Below are 25,577 nucleotides of genomic sequence, written 5' to 3'. Positions count from 1 at the left end.
ATGCAAGATTTCATAAAAATCTCTCAACTAGTGTGGACTTTGCAATACCCAGGATTCACAGTCAAATTTGGCCTGTGTAACTGTAATGCTCTTGTCTTCAACTTGCTTTCAGCTTTTTGCTGTGGGAATCCTCATTTAAAACCACTTGTCTAAATTACTTTTGATTTAGCAATACTTTATAGACAAGCAGAACTGTCCAGGTTTCTGGTGACATAAGTGAACTGAGCAGCTTTCCTAATCGTCTTCAGAAATGCAGTATGCTGTGAGTGCAGAGCATTCATGAGATTATTGTTGGACCTGAGGCTATTCCACACCACACTCCTTGATAGCACTTGGGCACTGTTCAGTTTAGGCTTTCACCATATAAAAGGCCATAGCTCCACTACTCTTAATGGAGCTTTGCTGAATTATAACAACTGAGAATTTGACCGATTATCTATTCAGAAGTGTTTGTAAAATGTGGTGTTAGGCTTCAAATGGCGTCAAATAGTGGGCCTGATTCTGATTCATTTTACCAGTTTTTACACTGCTGTACCTTTGCTGCGTTCGATGGAATGGCTCCTGATTTATACCAGTGTAAATGGTTACAGAATTGTGCCCATTGTTTTGAAGACAAGGAAGGAAGGAGGAGATGGATGGGTATTGTGTCGTTCACTATATGGCTGATTTGAAATGGTTTCCTATTTCGTATGTTAAAATAAATAGGGACCTTGTTTGGAACTTGAGACTGAGATTCAGGGCACATGAATTCACTTCTTCACTCTGCCACTTCCTCTGTGACCTTGCATAACAATTGCTTGTACTGTCTTTTTCAGTTTTCTCTATTTGTAAAACGGGGATATACTTAATGACGGACACAAAATTAGAGGGAGGACCTAAAACTAGATGTTTGCAAAATGCTGTGATCCTTTTGTAGAAAAGGATCCGTGTAAGTGGCGGAATGTCATCTGGAAGTTTGAAAATGACTGCTGTTCCTCTGTCCGTGAAAGAAAAAGGGAATGATGGATGAACAGTTTAGAAGTCAGTCTGACTGCAAGAGTGACAGCTGTTCAGAGATCAGGAAAGGTTACATAATCAGGCAAAGGGATACATACGAACACATGTGAATAGCCTTTCTTCCTCTTCTAGAGAGGCACTTCTAGACAGAGAAGAAAATTGAACACCTGGTGAGTTTTGAAATGGAAAGAGTTTAATGGCTACAGGGATGTGGCAGATACAAAGCTGATTGTTAGAACATATGTCACATGAACTGAAGTGAATCATCGACTGTGGGCTGAAGGAATCTTGTACTTGAATTCTGCTACATTATCACAGGCTACATTCAGGGTGGAGTAGGACAGTTGTTCAGATCTTGATATTTACAAAGTCAACATTCATCCCCAGTAGTGTCTGAGATGCTGCTTTAGTTATTTCCTTTTTGGAGAATAGGGAAATAATGCAGAATTACTACTGTAGGTAAGTGTTGACTCCTTAATAGCAACTATTGTAAGTGCATTAGCCAACAAAGCTATTGCTTATTCCCTTTAATGAGTCTTTATTTCTTGGATTTTGACCAAGACTGATTTTGTTTATTTTCTATTTGGATTCACCATTTCGTGATCTTATAAAAGTTCAAGAACGTCACAGCCCTTTTGTGATAGACACACTGTATATAATAACCCTCTTTAGATGTAAAATAGTTATCACTCAGTTGGGTGACTTGTTGCTGATTCAACCCCCATTTTCAGGTACAGAGTCATCCAAGCACCAAGATAAGCTGGCTATTTTCTGTCTCTGTACTACAAAAACAGATAACGTGTACAGTTGAAACACCAGTACTGTACATGGTAAGAACTTTTCCTTTAACCAGTGGCAGCTTCTAGGTGACTGGTAAGAGAATGATAGTAGGCTATTTTTAGTTATTTGTGGTGTAATGAAGCAAAAAGCTTTTCAATGACAGCAATGGATGTACGGATTATTTCAGCCTTATTCAACCCTTGTGTGAGAGGTTCTTTTTTGTATTTTAGTGGGAGGAAAGTTTACTATTAACCATAACGTAGTGAACAACTTAGTGGGAAAGAATCCAGGGTTGTCAGAAATTCTGCCCTAATTTATCCTGTCCTTTAAGCTGACACTTTGATAAGCACAAGCTGAAAACAAATGTTTCCAAAAATGGCTTGACAGATGTAGGTATTCTGCGAACTCCATTCCTCAAGCTGATATAAATGTAATAGAAGGTGAGATCATTTCACTTTTACAAAGGAGCTTTTACGAATCCTCACCATCTCCTGTTCTCTTGAGTAAGTATTGCCCTGAGATAATTTCACATTGTATTTGATGATTTAATGCTACAGGTCTAGGATCTCAAAAGTACCTGAAGCTCTTGCTCCTTTGTAAACTATGGGCTAGATCTTGCTTGTCTCAGTCATGCAAGTAATCCCAAAGGGGCTATTCCTTAAGTGATCAAGATGTAACGCCATAGTTATTATGTGCTGAGCCTCAGAATTATTCAAAAGTAGTGTGCCATAGAACTTCACTTCCTTTGTGACTTGGAAGAACTGGTGCATATAAACTGAACTGCCAGTTAGTGAGCAACCAAAATAAAAAAAGGAAGGATAACAGAGCACAAAATGAACTTTGTGTTCTGTTGCTTGCAGTTATTTGACATTTCATAGTACAACTGTAAATGTGCTGCATCTTTTGTAAAAGTAATAATGTCTTAGTAATACAAGACCTTTTCAGTACTTAATTTAATTTTGCAAGTTTGAGAGAGATGAGTGGGTTTTTGTGTGTATATACTAACAAGACTTTAATGTCATATACATTTTTAATATTAAAGATTTGAATTAGATATGAATGGAATTATGTACTCCTAATGCATATGGGAGTCCATTTGTATGGATGATGAAACTGCACACACCTTCCAGAAAGATTTATTTAGGACTGAACTGCAGTAGATTTAGAACCTTACTAGTGTTTTCTGGCTGGATAAGGACCACATTGGAATCCAAGGAATGAATGCAAAGTTTTCCATTGTGTTTTAATGGGATTTGGTTCAGGAATAAAGGCACTTAATGCTCTGTCTCTTAATGCTCATATACATTGAGCAAACATTACAAAATAGTGCTGAAACTGTTAACTAACCTGCAGTGGATTTTTCAGTATCACATTGTGGGAAGAGAGCAAAAACTCCATCCTTCACCTGCTAAGTTAACTTTAAGGCAGTCATAAAACCCCCGTCCCTTTCTTATGTTACTGTGCAGGTACAAAATACCAGTCATATAACTGGTTAAAAATGTTGGTCAGAATTTGTTATTTAGTTTCAAATTATATTAAGTAAGGTATTGAAATACTTAACAGTGTCCTAGAAGACTTACACCCTGTTTTATGAATAAAGAGTAAAGAATAGCAAGTGAAATACTCAATGCAGAACAAAACAAAACAAAAATAAAAGTGAGATGCAAGAGCCAGAAAATTCATGTTTAAGCCAAGGCAAATCTTCCTGTTTTTGTTCCTTTGTTGGTTTTATTAAAAAAGAAAAAAAAACCCACACAACCTCTCAAATAAAGCTCAAATATATCTTGCAACATTTCAGCCCTGAGCTGAATTATTTTTATGGTCTAAATATAAAACTCCTGAAGCAAACATTTACAGCCATGTTTAAAATCTTTTTTTTTTTTCATTGGATGAAAAAGGTAAAAACGATAAGAATAAAAGTATACCTTGGGATCCCTAAGTTGTAATCAGCACACTCTCTTTTCATAACTTTCTCGGAAGACCATTAAACCAATTTCCTCCTAAATTATCCCAGTATTTTAGTGGACATCGTTAGTAGCATTTTTTGTAAGTGAGCTAAGATTGGAAATAAAATTGCAATCCAGCTAATTTCTGGAAATTCTCCTTCCTGTTCTGAATACCTACAGTAGATATCCAAAAAGCTGCTTTTGAGGAAAGGAGCTAATTGTTAATGCTTCTGTAGGTTCAGCAAAAAGAAAGATGCAGGCATGACTCCATCTTGGAAGTATTCTGAAAGTGACGCACTGTAAGCCTACGGAAGTACGGGATGGGGGGTGTTTCAGAACCTGAGCTGTAGCTTCAAAGCATGGTTTGTGCAGCTATTTTTTGGAGGGCTAGCTCAAGCCACGCTAGCCCAAGTCTGGTGTTAACCCAGGCTGAGAGGCTCTCCACTGCAGGCTGGACAAATGTGCCCTAAGTGCTGAATGCTTTAGCATTTGGGGCCTTATAATCCTGAAATAATAAGCAAAGCATAGCTTTCTGACTGAAGATAAAGGGCCAAATTCTGCCATCGGTTATATTTACACAGTAACCCAATTACTTGGGAGCTGAGCATTAGTAACTGAGGACATAATTTGATCCACAGTCAGTATTTACAAGAGTAACTCAGAGTTGTCTTGAGATTTTTCTGTGATGCTATTTGAACACACTGGTTAATCTAGTTTTTAAATATTAATGCACTTAATCTGACAGTGTTATGGACAAAAAATACATAGCATATGTATGAATAGGAGCCATGTATGTTTCACTATTAAGATATTGCACAGCAAATCCAGCAGTATGTCCTCTGCATCTCTGCCTGAAGCAGCATGGGCTAGCAGAGACTTTTGGCAGAGCTGGACTTGTGAAAGGGTTTCCCCAGTTTTAGGCTTTGAGAATCACAACTTATCACATATCCACCAGTGCAAACCTAAGGTAATTCCATTGCTGTGTGCTTTAAAATGTCACTTGTTCTGACTCCAGATTTACACCCATGTAGGAAAAATCAAAATCTGGACTAATCTTTATATTGTTGGAGTCATGTCAATGAATGAGTTTTTCAATACATACTATCAAATACCGTCCTCCTAGTTTCAGAAGACAGTAAACAGCAATCAAAGTCAGTGTAACTGGCTGTTCAGAAAGAGAAGACAATACTAGGAGTAGTAATTAAATACATTCCTAAGTGAATGTATTTAGTACAGTTAACAATCAAGTGATCAAATGATCCCATTCACTAATGAACAGAGGAAAGGAATTTTTGGATACAGATAAGTCCATAAAAGTTAAAATGATTTTCCTTTTATGACATTTTAAAATTCATATCTTTGCATCATGATCCCATTTCTTGCAAATGTTTTTTTGACCAGTCTTATATTTAGTTTTATCAATATCACCCTTTCAAAATTTTATTTGCTCACAGGGGTGTATTTTGGGGTGGGGAAGAGGGAGGAAGGAAACAGGCAAGTAAAATCTTAGTAGTTCTTTACATTCTCGTCAGGCCTCACAGAAAAGGTTGGGTAGTGACTTTTGTGCTGGTGCTGCTATGTTGTCGTCCTGACGACTTGTGAAGAAAAGAATCAAGAAATTTAATGTACTGATCCCTGTCAGCTGCAGGGAAACCCTGTTAAACTTTCATGGCTTGAGTAATTTATTCAATTTTAGCATCCCCATTTCTCAGAAATCTAACTCTTTTCTGATTGGCCTCCAATTTATTAATTAATGTATTGATTGCAGGAAGGGATGGAGAGCCCAGGAAACTTATGGAGTTCAAACTTTAAAACAAACGTTCCCTTCTGGTGGACAGGTTTGAGGGCCATGGAAAGGGCCTGGTGCATGGCCAGCCAACCCCTGGGACTGCAGAAATCTTGGGGAAAGGATGCTTCTGCTCCACAGAGGGGCTGCTCCATGGCACCGTGGTTCCCCGAGAGGTCATGCTGGCATTGGCTTCACTGTCCATGCCTGCCAAAGATCCACCATGCCAGCGAGGGTGCAGATGTAGCTTGGGAGTTAGTCATTCTAAGCAGCATTTATTTTGGCCCGACTGTTAGTAGAGAGCCAGGGTAGTGTTATTCCTTGAATCTCACTACTCTAACCTGAGTGGAGGTATAGGGCTTCTGTGAGTTGCCATGGAGGGAGAAGCATGTTCTTTCTACTCTATTTCTGCCTGTGGTAAATGGAGGGGAATGCCCGGTCTGAAAAGTAAACTTGAGAGATTCCCAAACAGAAGTCTATAGATGAAATCGAGGATCCAGTGAAATCAGTGGGGTTGTGCCATCGATTTTAATGGGGCCAGGATTTCACCCGATGTGTTGGCGAGCTGCTGGAGTCAAATTGTTTTTGGCTAGTTGAGCCAGTTATGTCCCACGCCACTTCTTAGAATAGCCCCGTTGATAAGGAATTCACCATTTACAAATATAGAATAGTTCCTGTAGCAAGCACTTAACATAACAGAGCAGCTGCCATTTAAAAACACACAGCAAACGCTTTCCTGCGACTTTGTGGGAGGATTATTTTTAGTCATTCATTTCTCAAATTGGCTCTTACACGCTGGGGGAGAAGGGGAATTTGCGAAATGTTTGTAGACCACATAAATGGTGTTTAGTACAATTGATCATGTTACTTTGACACTGTCACTTGCAATTTAGTGCTAAAAAATCTCCCAAAACAGCATCTCAGAGTAATCTGTTTGAATGCAGTCATTACCTGTTACAAACAACCCCCCTCTATGGTTTCCATAGAGCCATGCTGATCTGAAGTACTAAAATTTGAAAAAGATTTTTCCTCTCTGTTGATTTTTATATATAAAAATCAACAGAGAGGAAAAATCTTTTATATAAAATATGAAAAAAATGAATTCAGTCTTAACTGAATCAACAGAGAGGAAAATCAACAGAGAGGAAAAATCATATATATAAAATATGAAAAAAATGAATTCAGTCTTAACTGTCCAAGTACCAGGAAAAGTGGATCATCTAGAATAGCTAATTCAGCCCTGGCATAGCCAGGGAGAGATGAACATTTCTGCCTTGACTGAATGTGGCTAATGGTCATTCAATAACACCAGGATGTCTCTGGATTCTTGCTTTAGAGGTCATGTGAAATAAAGGTTTGCCTTTTGGATGTGGGGAAAAAGGTCTAGCAAACCTCTTCAATATATGTTTAACTTTACGCATGAGTAGTTCCATTAGCTTCAATGGGACCTACTCTTGCTGAAAATTAAACGTATGCTTAAGTGCTTTGCTAGATTGGGATCTTAGGGTAGTCTTCACTGTTTAGGATTATTTTTCAAGACTCTCTTTTACAGCAATGTAATTTCTAAATGATCAAGAGCTGCTTCTGCCCCCAGCCACCTGCAGTAAGTTGCTGTTGCTACAGCCTAGAACTGTGAGATACAATGTGTGATGAAGATGAAACCACTGCTCTTGTATGTGATAATGGCTCTGGGCTTTGCAAAGCTGGATTTGCAGGGGATGATGCGCCAAGGGCTGTTTTTCCATCGATCGTTGGACGTCCTCGACACCAGGTTAGTTGTTCCAAAAGGACAAAGGTTTTATTTCTCTTATACCGCCCTTGAAAACTGTGTTAGATATGATATAAGCATAATGTAGGTCTGAGCCTGTAGTTCTTTTGTAAAAAAATTATTGTATTCATGTTTTTTCCCCTCAAAATCAGGGAGAACAGAAAAAAAAAAAAGACAAGAATTTACAGAATGGGAAATGAAAGGAAGGCAAGGGGGCAGGGAAGGAAAAGGAAAGACATATCTTGGTTTTCATCCACTAGGAATTAATCAAAGTTTTCTAAAAAGTTAGACCAAAGTTTTTCAGATTTGTCTGAGATCCCTCCTCTCCAATGATCCAGTTCTAAGGGAGGCCAAACTTTCACATGTTTCCATGGGACACTGGTGCGTTTAGAAACTGGAGATTTGAGTTGAATGGTTTTATGGGAGTAAGCTATCTTGCCCTTGTTGGAATATTTTTGCCAGTTCTCTGGAAAAGGTATTGCTGGGCTGTAAAGTCAATTATTGATCTGCAGGAGAATTCTGATGGCCCTTTCAATGGTATTCATGTGCACAAGTGAAACTGAACTGGTGCTTCAATATCATGAAGAGTGGGTGTAGCTGTGATCTCTTCAAAATTTCATTGTAAATATTTTCAGCTTTATAAAACTGCCTGCCAGTCAGTAAACGAAAGATCCATTTAGTCTCACGATTTACCATTGTTATTTAACATGACATTGATAGTCCTTTTTTTGCCTCCCATTATAAAACTGTCTGAACCCTGGGACCTTAAATCCTAGATTAGGTGACTAGTGAACCTTCTATGAGGGTAAATGACTAATGATCCTTAGCTGATAGAGGACTATTAGCATAAAAAAAATATATTGCTGGGAGACCATAAATACTACTAGCAACCAAATTTATAGTAGAGATAAGATCCATTTATCATTACATTAAGCACTGGTAGAGACAATTAAGTTTCCAATTAAAGTCCTTAATAACATCCCTTTATCAATCCGAGCAGGGCTGATAAGCGTAATTTTGTGGCTAGCAGCTTCTTTTAACTGCTTAAATGTCCTCTCTATATATTTTAAAAGAAAATATCATAGAATCATAGAATATCAGGGTTGGAAGGGACCTCAGGAGGTCATCTAGTCCAACCCCCTGCTCAAAGCAGGACCAATCCCTAATTAAATATTTGTATTTTCAACAATTTAATAATTTTCAAAATTGAGTGCTTGCTACAAAATGTAGACTATATTCTTCTACTTGTCAAAAGTGGTTTACTTATTTCAGTAAAAGAATGCATGGAATTCAAGGTCAGGATGTTAGATTCCTGAAAACTAAAATGTGTCTTGGTAGCTGTAAGTAAAACATGATGACTGAAAACCTGCAATACTGTATGCACAAAACATGGTATATTATTTAGCTATTTGTCTTGCACATTGAGTTTTATTAATCATTAGAGTTAGCATGTAGTTTTAAGTTACACAAATGCATGCAGCTCAATGACTACATCTCCTAAATCATGAAATTAATGAATATCCAGCTACACATGGAATAGATTTTGATGGCAGTTGAATAATATTGTCCCAAATATGCTGTTCACATTACCTTAGGCAAACAAGATACAGTGGCTATTACAATCAAGACAAATGTAAAAAGACTATCCAGGGTTGGATACAGCCCCATGTAAATAATATGTCTGAAAGTATTTTTAAAAACTTCCTTTTAAATATGTTGTATAAATGTTTTTCATCTCTCTTGGTGTGTGGATAAGGGCCTTTTCAACAAGAGAGAAAAAGGGGTAATGATGAAACTGACTTTACACAAAGCACTGCCAAATGCACACAGAAAAAGTGGAAAATAGAGAAATATTCTTTCCTCTCTAACTTTTCAGTTATAGCTTTTCGCAATAACTAAGGATGATAACTAGAGTAGGTACAACATTTTCAGACAAAAATGTGATTTTTTTCTCAAGATGTGTCCCTTTAAAATACACAATACAACACTAATTTTTTGACAACTACATGTTCCAGGGTGTTATGGTAGGAATGGGTCAAAAAGACAGTTACGTTGGGGATGAAGCCCAGAGTAAAAGAGGTATCCTGACACTGAAGTACCCCATTGAGCATGGGATCATCACTAACTGGGATGACATGGAAAAGGTGAGTGTTTTTCTTCATTTCATTTTGTCTGAGTCATTATTAATTTGTTTGGGTAGCACCCACAATGTGTGGCAGAAAGAAGGCACAATCCCTGCCTCCATAAAAGAACAGACACAAAGAACTTATGGGGAAGGTTGTACAATACATTAGTGGAACAGTCAAGGTGGTGATTGGTCTTGTCTTGGCAATAATAAGGCGGTCATAGGTTGCTGAGGCTTTTTAATTTTTCCAAATTATTATGCATATAAAATTATTCCTCAGCTTTGATAGTGTGATCTAGAAATACACTGACTTTATCTGCTGCATTTACAGAGTGCTGGGACCAGTTTTGAAGTCCTAACTTAGGCAAAGCTGCTTTTTTACATCTATTGGAATTTGGTCAAAGTAAAAGTTTTAGATTGGGATCCCCAGAATCCCAATGAAGAAACCTTAAAACATTCTTCCTTAACCTAGAAACACAAAAATAGAAAACAGAAAGGACCAATCCTTTCTCCTGGCCTCACAGGCAAGAAAACATGAAAGGATGTCTTTGCCTTGTATTTATATGTTGCTCTCTCAGTGCTGCGGATGATGTAGGCAAAATGTATTGGGGAATTCCAAATATTAGAGCAGAAAAGATGGAAATTGTTCTTAAATCCCACTCTGGCCTCTGAGCACAGGTTTATTCCCTATAGAACGTTTTTCTGTTGAGGACTCCAGTTTAGCCATAAATATCCCGAGGTGATAATGCTTCTTTATTTCCTATCAAGTAAGATTTTCCTGGTATTTATCTAATGGGCTTTATAACTCTTCCATGGAGTATCCATTAAAGGAAGGTCCTAAAGTGGGCACAGATATTGAGCTGTGCTGCTGGAGAACACATTGGAGAGACAAGGGTCACCAAAGCCTTGAAGGACTGTCAAAGCTTGCATTGCTAAATATAGATAGCACTGTCCACCATGAGGGATCTCAAAGTGCTTTACGGATTATGTGGCAAATAAACTCCAGTTACTGTAGAATTAATGACAATTCAATTCTGAGTTCAGGTCCAGGTTTAGTCATCTGATTTTCAAAGATGGTGGAAATCATTGGACTTCATTTATAAAGCCTACATGAGCTAGGACTCTTGATCCCCATGGATGGGGACACTTTGGCTACCATAGAAGCCATGGAGCAGCTTTGCAGTCTGGAATGAAGAATTCCTTCCCTCATATACCTGTCCAATTCTTAGGTCAGCTACTGCATCTGGATTTTAATGGGCACAGCCACTTAATAAGGATGATAGGCTGCCTATCTGTGGTATCCCAAGTAAAAAGATTCTATGGTATAGAATTTGGCCCCAGATCTACTCTGTTATACTCCTGCAAACCCATTGATTTCAGCTAAAAACAACAGCAAAATTTGTCCTGTCCTGCATATGTTTTTGTGCAAGTATATTTAAAATTCATTGAAACTGTATTTGAAATGAGAAATGCCTCTTTCAACACAGCTTTGACCCACCAAGAAAGGAAGCAGTCAGCAAAATGTTGCCCTAAACTGTCTTTTCATTTTAGATTTGGCATCATTCTTTCTATAATGAACTTCGTGTTGCCCCAGAAGAGCATCCTGTGCTGCTGACTGAGGCCCCCTTAAATCCTAAGGCTAACAGGGAAAAAATGACTCAGGTAACAATTTGGATATTGTTGTGTTAATGCTGTGCTGCACAGGTTGTTTCAGCATAGGAGCCAAAAGTTAAATGGTCCTAGATATGCTACTCCCCCCTTCTTCCTGTAGGGAGTGCCTCCATGGTAGGATCAATGGCCATTGGTTGGGACATGTGGAAAAGCTTGTTTTTCTGCTGCCTATGCTGTTCCTCTTCTGTGGATAAGAAGAAAATGTTTAGTTATTACGTTTGGAAGTGATTCATATTTCTCAAGTGCCTTACAAACCCTAAGTAATCTTCCCTCACAAGGGTGGTTTGTTGCATTGTCCCATTTTTCTCCTGGGGAATGTGAGGTAAGGAGGTTAGGCCCCACATTCTCACAATAGTCTCTCATTTTAGATGCCTGGCTCTGGACAACTGTGGTCTGATATTCAGTAGGGCTGGGATGTCGAACCTCTCGTTGCCTTCAGCAGGAGTTGTGAGTGCTCAGCACTTCTGAAACTCAGGCCTTTAAGTGTCTGGTTTTGGGCACGTAGAAACTGAAGCATGTACTTGTTAAGGATGTAGGACTGGACATCTGGAGAATTTGTGTAATCAGCTGGTTGGTGTGTTATGTGTCATTCTGCGTCCAAATCACAGAGGATGTGAGTTTGTTATTGATCCCTCTATAGAGTTTGGCTCTTTAGCTCCAGCTGTAGAGACTCATTGCTTCTCCTCTGCGGGTTGTCAGGTCAAACCCCAATGTATCAGAGAAGATGCAGCTGTCATGTAAGTGGGGACTTGCCTAGGATTCAAATTGCTTTAGGCCTTATACACTCAGGTTGAGCTTTCTCCATCCAGAGGAAATATGTAATTCACTGCTTAGTGCATGATTTGTGTTTCCCCATCTCCACAGATGATGTGAGTCTGCTACAACTGGAGTTAAAGAGCCAGACTCTGTAGCTGGGGCTGTAGGGACTTAAACCTTTAACTCTGCTGGAGGTCTCCAGTTCAATCCCCGGTGTTGGCCAAGACGGCAGTCATCACACACACATCCACATGATGTAATGAGTTATATTAATATTTGAATATGCAATATGTTATTTGCATTAATTCCCTTCCAACCAAATCCATTCCTTGGCTCCACATCAAACCATGATTTTCTCTACTTTTTCTCTAGCTCTCGCTTCAAATTCTCCCTCTACTCCCTCTAATCCAGCCCCCTGCATGATTCCCAGCCTGTCTGCCCACTGCCATGTGGCTGGAGCGATACCCTACATATTGGGTGAGGCATTACTCCAGCCATATGGTAAATGTGGGTGTTGGGGACTAGGCTCTAAGCATTGACACACAGCCTAGGGTATCTTGCCCGCAGCTCTGCAGTGGTATCAGCTGAAACAGCATTTCAGGAGCCAGGGACAGAGTGTTCAAAAATGGGATTCTCCCTGCCAGTTTGGGGATTTAATAGGTCTAAAGGCATCCAAACTTAGATAGCACTTCTGAAAATTTTTCTGTTGTACGACATGCCCCCAGGCCATCTAGCAGATTGGCATCAGAGCCTGATCTAGAACTCAGGGGTCTGTGTCTTCTAGAGCACCACTCCATCCAGAAGGCCATACTGCTTCCCTCAAAAATTGGAGTGCGGAGTCACCAGTACTAAACACAAATATAGATATATACACGCTCAGTACCAAGAAAAAATTGACATGGATTTGCATTTCCCTTCATGCACATTTTTGGTATACATTTAATATGACCCTTATGTGTGTAATGACAATGTAAATGAGTTAATTAAGCAATAAGAACTGAGAGAGCCCCTTACTGGGAGGTAATACAAAGAAAGAGGTATTGCAAAGAACATGATCAAGATAGCTGCTTTCAACAACCAGACAATTGTTGCTTTCACAGCAAGACATGCCTGGTAGTGTGTGTCTGCCATTATGCAGTGATAATAAATTCAATTTAAAAAAAAAAGATTATCACTTATTACATTAAGTCATTAATTGGAAATGAAATGCCAGTAATTAAAATATAGTTTGTCACTGAAAGGAACAAATCTTTTTCTTAAACCATAGTCTCTTTGCAGAGATGCTAACATATGAAATCAAGAGTCTAAATTTAACCTATCTGTCTTCATTGGCTCCCACTGGTGTAGGTACAGGTTCGGGAGGGAAGTTGTAATGATGGAAAGTGGCCATATCATTCCCTCCACTAGGGGGGACAAATTGCTCTCAGGAGCATGGGAAGCACTGACTGGGAAAGGGATGCACCCATGTTATCAGTGCTTGCCCCAAACAGCCTTCACTAGCAGAGATCCTAGCGAGGCCAGTTGGAAACTAAAGCTGCTCCACCTGGTGCAAACCTGAGGGAGAACCTGTGGTATGTACATAGACGCATAGTTTCTAAGATGCAAATGGCACATTAGGTACCTAAGTGTCATTTATGCCTTTGAAGATCTGCCCTGGAACATAGAAGGTTCTCTGATACTATAGCAATGGGTATGTCTGCTATAGGTACTTATAGAAGAACTTCACCTGTGTTTCCCTCTAATCCTCCTCCAGGGCAAGGGGCTAGGTTACCACAGAGATGGAAGTGTAGTTTACATCTCCGTGTGCCTGCCACACTGAATATGGCCCAATATGGACCTAAGCCAAATCCTAGTGAGATCAGTTGGAAGACTCAGTTGATTTAATTGAACTTTGGATCAAACCCTAAGCAAGTACAGTGTGCTGCCCCCCCCACCCCCCCGGTAAAACTGGATCAGGAGAGAACTCAAGAACACTGCAAGTGTAGCTAATAAAGGAGGAGGTTCTCTCAGTTTGTAGGAAAGGGATGGTGAGTGCATTGCTTTAGGGACATTCTTTGCCAGTGTTTGAAGAAATGGTATCATTTGTCTTGGGGGCCTCGGGGTCTAATACCTCAGGGGAAGTGGTGGCAGCTGGGAAGGTTTCTGAGGTAGACAGTGAGTCATTCTTGTTTAGTGATTAGAGCAGGGACTAGGAGTCAGGACTCCTGGGTTCCATTCCCATTATGCCCCTAACTTCTTTTGTCAGTTTGGAGAGAGAAGGTGGGTGAGGTAATATCTTTTAATGGACCAACATCTGTTGGTGAGAAAGACAAGCTTTCGAGATCCACAGAGCTTGTCTCTCTCACCAACAGAAGTTGTCCACTAAAAGATATTATCTCACCCACCTTGTTTCTTTAATATCCTGGGACCAACATGGCTACAATTACATTTGTGAGTTTGGGAAAGTTAGTTCCCCATTCTTTGCCTCAGTTTCCCTATCTATAAATTGTATATAACACCACCCACTTCACTGGAATGATGTGCAGCTTAATAAAGCTTTAAAATCATCAGAGGAAGTGGGCCATAGAAGTGTATATTGTTTATAACTCTTTGCTATTGCAAGTTCTTGAGAAACAAGTGTGGAAAGCAAAGGAAATTTGTGATATTTTTAATGGTGCTTTGACACCAGGATGAGGGCGGATGCATAGGGTTTAATGGTTAAAAAAAAAACAAAATCCCAAACCCAGACTTTTAAATACAAAAGTAACATTAAAATGCAAGAGAAACAATATAAAATGTATGTAATTTATTTTCCTTTTTGTTTTAGACTAGTGGGTGAACTTTACCTACAAGATGTATCTTATTTATGTGAAGAGTAATATTACTGGGAAAAGTACATCATTAAATAATATTTCTTTCCAGCTGAAAATGCTTGACACAACAATAATTAACTTTTAAGTTCAAACATGTATTATTTACATTGTGTTCTAAATCCTATTTATAATCTGAATATATTTTAAAGGGATAAAATATACATGTTACGGATATTTTTTTCCTTTGGGTTGACACAGAATTTTGTTTACAGAGCAGTGAATGGATGAAATTAATTTTAGTAGGTTGTTGGGGAGATGAGTTATCTGGGTATAAATCTGCACTAGCAAGTGATCTATAAGTTAAGGGAAGACTTATTGTCTCTTCAAATGCTCCTGATTGTATAGCCTAAAGATTCCTAAACTCTTAATTGCAGATCATGTTTGAGACATTCAATGTACCTGCTATGTATGTAGCAATTCAGGCAGTTCTATCTCTATATGCATCTGGTCGAACCACTGGTGAGTTTCTGTGGGTGTCAGTCTTACTGTCTGTCTCTCTCATGTATGCTGATATAGACACACTATATATGTTCTGTCAAGAAGCTATAGCCATCTAGGAACTGCATGCTTGCCCTATACTGTACAAGCATATCATGGCCCTGGCCATTACAAGAATAGAACTCTTCTCTTTCTGTTCCAAAAGTACTAGCCCTTTACCTGTTCATGTATCGGAGAATTTCTCTGAGGAGCATATAACCTATGTTTATATTAGAGAAAGACGATATAGTTTGAGACTCCACTTAACTGCACATCAGATAAAAGAAGCAAACACTTAACCAACTCATGTTCCAAATCCCCACTTTATTTATTTCCATGTTATCTTTACCATTAAACATGTTCCTGACAAAAGAATACTATTGAATCATTATAAGAAAATATCCTGTTTAAACATTATACTTGTCAATTATCTAACTCAGAGTCTGCTGTGAAGAGATAATTAGCATTAGCAGAGAGATCCCTCATGACAACCATTTAATACCTGATCAAGTATTAAGGCCATAAATTATATTTCAGGAACACTGAGGCCTTGGTACATTTTGAAAAAAATTGAAAATACCATCTGGCTTTACAACCTGGTGCCTCAGTCTAGTTCAGGGGTGCGTAAACTACAGCCTGTGGGCAGGATCCGGCCCACCAGCCATGTAAATTCGGCACTCGAGCTCCTACTGGGAAATGGGGTCTGGGGCTTGCCCTGCTCTGGCCCTCCAGCTGGGGAAGCAGCGACCTGGCCCCCCTCCAGCTCCTATGCCTAGGGACAGCCAGGGGGCTCTGCTCTGCATGTTGTCCCCACCCCAAGCACTGACCCCACAGCTCCCATTGGCTGGGAACCACAGCCAATGGGAGCTGCAGGGGCAGTGCCTACAGACAGAGCAGAGTGCAGAACCACCTGGCCATGCCTCCACATAGGAGCCGGGGAAGGGACATGCTGCAGCTTCTGGGAGCTGCTTGAGGTAAGCGCTGTCCAGAGCCTGCACTCTGAGACCCTCCCCACGCCCCAACCCCCTGTCCCAGCACCCTCCTGCACCCCAAACTACTCATCCCCAGCCCCATCCCAGACCCCGCACCCTAATCCCCAGCCTGGAGCCCCCTCCCACACCCCGAACTCATTTCTGGCTCCACCCCGAAGCCCATACTCAAACCAGAGCCCTCACCCCCTCCTGCACACCAACCCCAATGTTGTGAGCATTTATGGCCCGCCATACAATTTCTATTCCCAGATGTGGCCCTTGGGCCAAAAAGTTTGCCCACCCCGTGTCTAGTTTGTGAAAAGAGATCACCCGTTTGTGGGAATCAACCTTTGTGGCAAATTGTTGATTCCTTTAAAAGACTCCATTCTGTGTGTATTTAATATTGGAAACTTTCATCCACTTTTCAATGGAAAAGATGTTCTTCACTTCCTGCCCTAAAGTGCAGCAACACTACACAGTGCAATGCAATGCACTGTTAAACAGTTGCTGTGTTCAGCCCTGAGGAGGCTGTATTTTAATTGTCGATGAGATGATCTCTGTGTGCAATTTTACATCATTTTTAGTCCATGTAGTGCTCTGAGTCTTTTGAGATGAAGAGCTCTGTATAAATGTAAGATCATTATCATTCGCATCAGTTGAGAGAGAACAATACAGTACAATTGCAGAATGCTTCATGCTTTTGCCAAAGGCAGTTGCTTCTTTGTGTATGCTAACAATTTCCACCACACACAAGCAGAGCTCCACTTATAATGAAGACAAAAGGGGTTATCATATGAACATCTCCTAACAAAGTCCTTTTATTATTGTTTCAGCTTTCTCTTAGAATGTGCAGAAGTTGTGGGTTCTATGTTGGCTGAGAATGCCAAGCTTTTCCTTTTCTTTCCCAGGAATCGTTCTGGACTCTGGGGATGGTGTCACACACAATGTACCCATCTATGAGGGTTATGCTTTGCCCCATGCCATCATGAGGCTGGACCTGGCAGGGAGAGACCTCACTGATTATCTCATGAAAATTCTCACAGAAAGAGGCTATTCTTTCGTCACCACTGGTAATAAGATGCCTTCCATATGCAACTTACATGGGCACACTAACTCTTTTTGGTGTCATATTGGACTTCAAGTGTGTATGTGATTTGCTACACCAAAGCTGCATTGCAAGGTACAACCCTCGATAGGCCAGAGACATAGACAGTGTGAGCTAGTGGGCTTCTTCCATCTCTAAGGTCCAGGATGCTGGTGCTTTGCAGGCTGAGCAGGAAATGTACAACATAAATAAGCTGTTTTGTTTTTTTTGTCCATGTATTGTCACAGCCATTTTGCTCCCAAGGGGAACTAGTATATGGCAATATTTTTACTATTGTGTTCTGGCTAGTGATGTTTGTTGGAGGTTTGGTGGCACAAACATGAATTCATCTGCACAATACCCCTAGAAGGAAGTATGACACAATCAGCATGATTTTACAGATGGGGAAACTGGGGCATGGAAATGTTAAGCAATTTCCTGGAGGCCACACATTGGTCAATGTCAGAATTACAACTAGAGCCCAAGAGTCCCTATGTCACAAGTCTGTGATTAATCCACTAGACTATACTGCATCCCTGCGCGCACGCACACGTGTGATGGAATCTGTCCCGAGAGTGTCTTCTGGCTGCCATATTGAATGCTGATAAAAGATATAATTAATGTGATCCTTTTTTTAAAATAACATTTCTTTCTTCTTTTTGTTGGGTGTTTGTAGCGGAGCGTGAGATTGTGCGGGACATAAAGGAGAAGCTTTGCTACGTGGCTTTGGATTTTGAGAATGAAATGGCAACAGCTGCTTCTTCCTCTTCTCTCGAGAAGAGTTATGAACTTCCTGATGGGCAAGTCATCACCATTGGGAATGAAAGATTCCGATGCCCAGAAACTCTCTTCCAACCTTCATTCATAGGTGTGCCTGGGCGGTGTTTGCAAAGGGCGTGGCTGAATTGGAAAATAATGTTGTGTTTAACTGTAAGGGAAACATTAAAATATAGATACTTTTATGTCCTGAGAACCTGTAGCTTCTATTGACTCCATCAGGAGTTGGGTTTGCTCAGCCCCTCTGATATATGGGGAAGTTACTCTTTGGAAAATGTAGACAGATCTGGTGGTTTTGCTATATATTAATTTGCCTATCAGGCTAGAAAGTACCAGGGTTCTAAGACAGTGATTTTTCATGTTTGTGTCAAACACCTGTACCAGTTCACCAGACTAAGACCAAAGCCTACCAGCCAGTACTTTAGTACCATGAGAAGATACTGCTTCCAGTTCAGACGGATTGATATCAGTACAGCTGTACATTAGTGCTAGGTGAGATAAATATCTGAGAATGTAAGAAAAAATATTTCTCATCCAGATGCTGCCTCTGCTCCACAATCAGTTCCCTAGTCTTCAGCTCAGCAAGCTATAGAGTATAAAACCCATGTATTATTATTTTCCAGTAGTTTATCTACAACCCTTTGTAGAGTCAAAATCCACCTTCAGTGTATGGTAGTTCAAGCCTTCCTCCCATTGACTTCAGCAACGAGGCCTGAGTAATGACAGCAGGACTGGCCCATAGTCAGTTCAGTCCTGCTTCCCTGGAAGTGGTAAAACTCTCACTGATTTCTATCAACAAGTCTGTCCATTGAAGCACCTGTATAGCCCCCATCTCGGTATCTGAGCCCCTGTCCTGGAGCAGGAGCAGGCCTCTGTGGAAACTGGGATGTGGAAAGATTAAGGGATTTGAGGATACACAGTAGCAGAACCACCACTGATGCCCAGCAGTTCTTGGGCACACAAGTCCGTGTCAGAATGAGAGTTCTGAATTATTTGAAAGCATGACTCTGTGTAAATTGTACTCTGTCACAGGGAAACTCCTTGTATCTCTTCTGGGGGAAAAATATCACCACCATAAGTGGGCTTTACTGTGTTTTCATGTTACCCAGTTATTCAAACTGGCTTATAAGAATCGTTTTATCCAGCTGGAGTTGAGAGTGGGTCTTACTTCTTGCTAATACCAATATACTTGACCGCAGGAACAGCAGACTATTGTGGGAACAGCTCAAACTGCTCTTTTTTTTTGTTTGCTAAATGATGGCATCAATTTATACTTGAGGCAATCTAAATCCCAAGCATTAGAACACAGTAGGAGAGAATTTTTCTTCTTTTCAAGTCTATTTTATGTCTGCCATTTGTAATCCTGTTCCCACCCGGACTTGACAGGGAAGGTAAAAAATTGCACTTATCTTTATCTTCCCACCCTACCCACCCCCCAGCATCTCATAGCTTGTTCCTGGAATTTTCTTAAGGGAGCTATGTCAGCAAATACAGTATGTTTAGGGACCATTGACCCTGATCAGAATGAGTCATCCTTCCATGTTGACAGTAGTAAAGAAATAGGTGAAATGGATTCCTAAACATATACATGTAATGTATTGAAATATTATTTTCAAACAGGAATGGAATCTGCAGGTGTTCATGAAACCACTTATAACAGCATTATGAAATGTGATATTGACATCCGTAAGGATCTCTATGCTAATAATGTGCTCTCTGGGGGAACAACAATGTACCCTGGTATTGGTGATCGCATGCAGAAAGAGATCACAGCTTTGGCTCCAAGTACTATGAAGATTAAGGTAATCCTAGCACTTTATACAGATTTTTTTTCGAGTTTCTTTTGTTAAGAAATCAGACCACAAGAGAACAAGTGTTTAGTGCTTAGAACAGAAGACTGGAAGCTACTGCAGCTGATTCTGTTCCTGGCTGTGCCATGGATTTTTGTGACCTTGGGCAAGTCATCTAACCTTTCTTCCTTATTTTATCAATGTCACTCAGGATTCAGAGACAGATTTGTCAGATATTGGCATAAAAATGGTAATTGAAACTGTGTGAGTGAATGAGGTCTCCTAAAGACAGTGTAAAGAGGGAGCCAACAACAGAGCCCTCTGTGACTCTAATGGAAATTGAAATAGGAGAAGAGAGAACCCATCAAAAGAGAGACTGAATAAACAACCAAAGAGGTAGAAGGAGAAACAGGAGAGGATGGAGCTGCAAAAACCAAAGGAGGATTGGGGTCTAGGGCCGTATCAGGTGGGAGGCTCCCAGAGCTCGGGCTGCAGCCCGAGCCTGAATGTCTGCACCACAATTAAACAGCCCCTTAGCACAAGCCCGATGAGACTAAGTCAGCTGACATGGGCCAGCTGTGGGTGTCTAATTGCTGCGTAGACATATGCTAAGAGACCAAAGAGAGTCTGCTAAGCCAGTGACCGTGCCTCCAACTGAGGAACTCCAGACTAGAAGGAAATGACCCAGGGGAAAACATAATTTGAGGTAGCTCAGTAACAGGGCTGGACGCTTTAATAAACCGCTAGGACCCTGGGTCAGGACTTGATGGCATAGGTAGGCCCAGGTTCCTCTATCTTGCACTGTTCCCCACCCCTCCACCCACTCCTTTGTAGTGACCCATCTCTGGAGGAGCAATTGGAGCATGAGGGGTGATTGAGGCTGCAGTCTGAGCTCCCTCTGGGATGACCGAATTGGCAGAAACCATGAGGCCACTAGGCCAGCTGTCATCAGACTTTTCCGCTACGTGCCCCACAGAATGTACAATCTAAATAGACAAGACAGATAACTGGTGGGAGGGGAAATAGGGGCACACAGAAGTGAAGAAACTTGCCCATGGTAACACAGCAGCTCGGGGCGGAGCTGTGAATTGAACCCAGGTCAAGCAGTAAGTCCAGGTCCTTGTCTACTAGATCACACTGAGAAGAGATGAACAATTAACTTTGACTTGGGTGAGGGTGCCAAAAATTATTCTCAGATATTAAAGCTCTGGGGACCAACTCTGGGTTTGTTAAACAGCAACAAAACCCCCTACAAGATGCTGCCCAAATCAAACACTCATTAAATCAAACTTTTCTGGTAACTTTCTCATGAAATAGGAATAATTACAAGCAGCAGCACAACTCTTTAGCCTTAATCTAATTAAATAAGCATCTCATTTAAATCTTAATGAACAACTAGGGCCAAGATTTTCAAAAGTTACTAGTGATTTGGGGGGGCCCAACTGGAGACACCTTATTAGGGCCTGATTTTCCAAAAGTGCTGAGCACCTGCCCTCTAGGACCCCTTTAAAGTGTCTCAAATTGGGCACCCAAACACAATCATTTTTGAAAATCTAAAAGTATATGGGGCCCAATCCTGTGAGGTTCCGTGCAATCTCAACTTACTTGAAAGTCAGTTAGTTAAGTATATTGGCCCACATGCATCCAAAGAACGTTAATGCACTACAACACACCTTAAAGGAAAGGCCATCTAGGGATTTTAGCTGGGACACCCAGGTACGTGCATAGCAAGTGGTTGTTTTTCATCTAGATAACATGTAATAAACAGCTGATGAGCACTTTCTTGGCTTCAATGTGGATCAAGTTACTAAAACCCCCTGGCAATCTGCAGATAGCTGACTGTTTTGGTCCTTGCCCGTTTTTCATTACCATCTTCAGGTCTGATTCAGAATAGTGCTGAGTATCTGCCACTCCATTGGCTTCCTCTCAGGATCTGGCCCATATAGTCAGGAGCCAAATTGTTACATTGAAATAATTCTGACTGCAGCTGCAAGGCTGAAGAGATGACTGGCTTTTTAGCTGTTGGATGTTTTATTTCAATGGTATTGCACTGCTGTAATGGAGAACTGGCTTTGACCTAGTAAATTTGCACAGACGAGATGTTATTGTGTGAGCTACTCATTACTCTGCTCGTAAAATGTTACACTTCTCTCCCCTTCTAGATGATCGCACCACCAGAACGTAAGTACTCCGTCTGGATTGGGGGCTCGATCTTGGCTTCCCTGTCTACCTTCCAGCAAATGTGGATCAGCAAAGATGAATATGAGGAAGCTGGTCCTTCTATTGTCCATCGCAAATGCTTTTGAGTACACTCATGATATGCCATCAGTGATAAGTATCAGCGGTTCTCTACACCACATCCCCCCTTGTGGGCAGTACATGCTTTAGGCTTCCTTCCATCGCTTATTAAAACACAATAAATGGTTATCATGCTGATTAGTATATTGTTTGTCTTGTTTTTGAATGAGGAAAAGACACTGTAATTTAACATGCAGTTGACAGATGCCTTCCAAGAGTAATTATAGCAATAAAACAATCAATTCTGTAGAAATTTTCCTTCATGAATCTCAGAGCATTTTACAAACATTCACAAGTTAAGCCTCACAAAGTTGCTGTGGTGCTGATCAGTAGTATTACCCTCTTTTACTGATGGAGAATCTGAACTGCACAAAAATTAAATGATTTCTCCAACCTCATATAAATTGAAATTCTCCCCTTGTGCAGAGACCCATCACAAAGTCTATGCACCCTATAAGCCTTATTTGAGTATTATGTGGTGCATAGCTTTTTTGCTGTCCCTCTGTATAGGGATGAATTTCCCCACAGTGAGAAAGTGGCAGACACAGCAAATTTAGATGGGTCCTAAAGTGCAAAGTTCTTTGTGCAGAAGTTGCATATAATCTTTTCCTTTGCTTCCCATGATTGTTTGGCAGGAACCCATGCTATCAGCCACAAGGGTCAACAAACTGTAGTGCTTTGGTGCTGTAATTACATGTACCAGATTAATTTACCTGTCACACATTGTTCTGCTTAAATGTCTTTTTTTTTAATCAGTTAATTGATTTTAATTAACTTGCTATCACTGTCCTTTTTATGCCAAATAAATTAATACTAAGTAAATAACAAGCCTTTCAAATGTGTTATCAAACTCTTCTGGTTTAATGGATCAATAAAAGTGTAATTATCCATGCTAAAGTGATTTACATTAATTATATAGTAACCAATTAGTATAAACATATAATAATAAGTAGTCATAACAGTCTATTTTAATTTAATTAGCTCATGAAAATTGCTTTGTTAAATTCCAACTAAGTATTCAAGATAAGCAATTTTAAAATTAAACTAACAAAAGTTTCACAATTTCTATAAAAAAAATTTGCCTTTACTTCCAAATGGCTCAGTGTACTGTAATGTACTGTCCTTGAAACTGATGACAGCGTTTGTACCCTCCTTGCTATGTTTCAAGTGCCAAACAAACTTATTTGACATATGGACCTGATTCTGCACTCCTTAGGAAAGCCTCCCTTTGACTTCATGACTTTAATACCAGGCCTTCCGAGTTCACTCACTATGAGGTATGCTAGGTAAGTATTATACCTGTTCCTAGATTGAGAAAGCATGGCACAGAGAGGAAGAGTGATTGGACAAGGTCTTCCAAGGGCAGAGTCTGGAATATAATCCAGGATTCTCGACACCCAGTCGAGCGATCTAACAACTGGACAATGATCTCTCTCTCACTGATGTCACTGCACTCTGCACTGGTACTTCCTAAATCCTTCATTCACAGCTAGAAAGAGGACTTGTCAGCAAAGATAGCTCCTCTCTTTCAAGGAGGGAAAAAACACACCAACTGTGTAGTGTGTTGATTTTCTATGGCCAGGGAAATGGATTCAATGCATACTTCCTCAGCTCACAGCCTGTTTATGTGGCCTGTGCTCTGGGGAAGGAGTACTTTTTTTAATGGCCAGCTTTTATAGAAGCCAGGTTTTTTCTTTGAGGTAAAATGACCAAAGGTTTATTTCAAGACAACATTTTTAAAGTATGAAAAAATAGAGGATGATATAAATAATTCCTGTTCCCTTCAGAGGCAACATAACAGACATTGCCCTGGACCACAGCAGGTAAGCAAGAAGTGATTAACTGATGTCAAGCTCAGCAGTTCGTATCAAGTGCTGCTGCTGCTCCATTTGTTTTTCAGCTAGCCTCTTGGGTACTGCCAGTGAACTGTTTGCCCATTGAACGGAACCAGCATTTTTGGTTGACAGTTGATCATCCATCTGCATGCTGTGTGTTTGTCCATGCCATTTCCAGCTCCTCTGTGCATCTGGACGAGAAATTAAAAGGTGATGACTAATACTCTTGAGGGACTGATTAGTAATTAATGCAAAATGCTAGGTGTTTGCCTTTGCTCCATGAATTGAAATCCTTATTTATGTTCATGTTTCTAATAGAGAAAAAGTTTCTGTTGCATGGGGCTTATTTCATAACAAAACTAGTGTTCTAGGAAAGTATCGTTAACTGATCTTGATATCAGATAATGTGATTGTTCCCTTAATGTATTTTTCACAGACAAACTAAATGTATGTAGAACTTCATGTTAGTTCATTATCATTGATAGTAAGAACATCCACAGCCTTTTGAAAAAGAACTTTATGACTGTTTTAAAGAAGTTATCTAATTCTGTTAGCTGCTAATTCTAGCCCTATGCAAACTCACTTCTTCACCCAAATACTGCTCTCTGAGAATGGGAGCTGAAAGACCAGTGAGTCAGTAGCAGGCAAAAATATTAATCCTTGTCTTGTTCCTAGTTTTGAACGGCAGCATAAATTCTAATTGTCAGTAACTGTATTTTCCAAACAAATATAAATATTTGTAAGAATCACTGAGAATCTTCAAAATAAATTTTACCATAAGCTTAATGGCTTGATCTAGCTTTATATCACCACTTACTCAAGATGCTGACAAACTGATATAATGTGGATTGAGAATAGCAGCCTTCTTATATAACAGCTCTTGAAATTGATCTTATCTCTCTAGGCAATAAAGAATAATCTTTACCCAGTACATCTTACAGCGAGTGATGTTTGTGGGGATATCCTTAGGTTCTCAGATTAGTGGTGTGTATTTATTTTTACAAATCCTTGTAATGGTGAAATAGAATATAATCAGGTTTGTTAATAAAAATGCCACGTTTACCCTGGTTTTGACGTTTTTAAAGGGTTTCCTTAACTGTTCATGCTTTTTAAAAAATCTTCCCCAACTCGTTGTACATCTCCCTTCTGTGTGTACTCACATCCCATTAATCTGAGCAAAAATTCCACAACCTCATTTTTACAGGTCATACTCTAAGAGCCCCAAAGCAGTAAAGGGGTCAAGTATCCTGGCTAATGTGGTGTTGCCACAAAACAAGTCAGGATGTACCAGTCAAGTTACATTGTTATTTTAGCATGAGGTGTGTGACTGATGAAAAATGATTGAGCATACTACGCTGCCTCATAATAAGGTTTCTGAAAATGACTGACTAAAATGAAACTTAAATAGAAGAAACAGTCAGCAAAGGGACACTGTCTGGTCAAAATGTAGCAAAAAAATTTGGTTTTGTAAAGATAACCTGTTACCCAACCTAAAATCAGTAGAAGTGTTTCCATATATATTTGTATATAATCCAGTGGAAGGAGTTTTTTTGGTTCATTCCCTTGCCCAATTTGCAACACAAACATTAAAGCACTGTGCTGGAACCTGAAGGTGGAATTGACTAGAAATAAAAGTGAAACTGACTTCTATATATTCTTCATCTA

At 40.0% G+C, this 25,577-nt stretch overlaps 1 protein-coding gene across 1 annotated transcript; it reads left to right on the top strand.

The window, feature by feature from the left end:
• The first annotated feature begins 2,225 nt into the window (after window positions 1-2,225).
• On the top strand, window positions 2,226-22,266 carry LOC311522575 (actin, aortic smooth muscle-like). Its single transcript, XM_084632051.1, has 9 exons — window positions 2,226-2,279; window positions 7,103-7,279; window positions 9,292-9,420; window positions 10,953-11,063; window positions 15,055-15,139; window positions 17,037-17,198; window positions 17,889-18,080; window positions 19,610-19,791; window positions 21,942-22,266. The coding sequence occupies exons 2-9, from the start codon at window positions 7,151-7,153 to the stop codon at window positions 22,083-22,085; spliced, it is 1,134 nt and encodes a 377-aa protein (XP_084488177.1). The 5' UTR covers window positions 2,226-2,279; window positions 7,103-7,150; the 3' UTR covers window positions 22,086-22,266.
• Window positions 22,267-25,577: the final 3,311 nt, after the last annotated feature.

This window comes from Lepidochelys olivacea (genome assembly GCF_965140295.1).
Source record: "Lepidochelys olivacea isolate rLepOli2 genome assembly, chromosome: 6".
Lineage (NCBI taxonomy): Eukaryota > Metazoa > Chordata > Testudines > Cheloniidae > Lepidochelys > Lepidochelys olivacea.
This window is presented reverse-complemented; position numbering and strand designations above follow the sequence as displayed.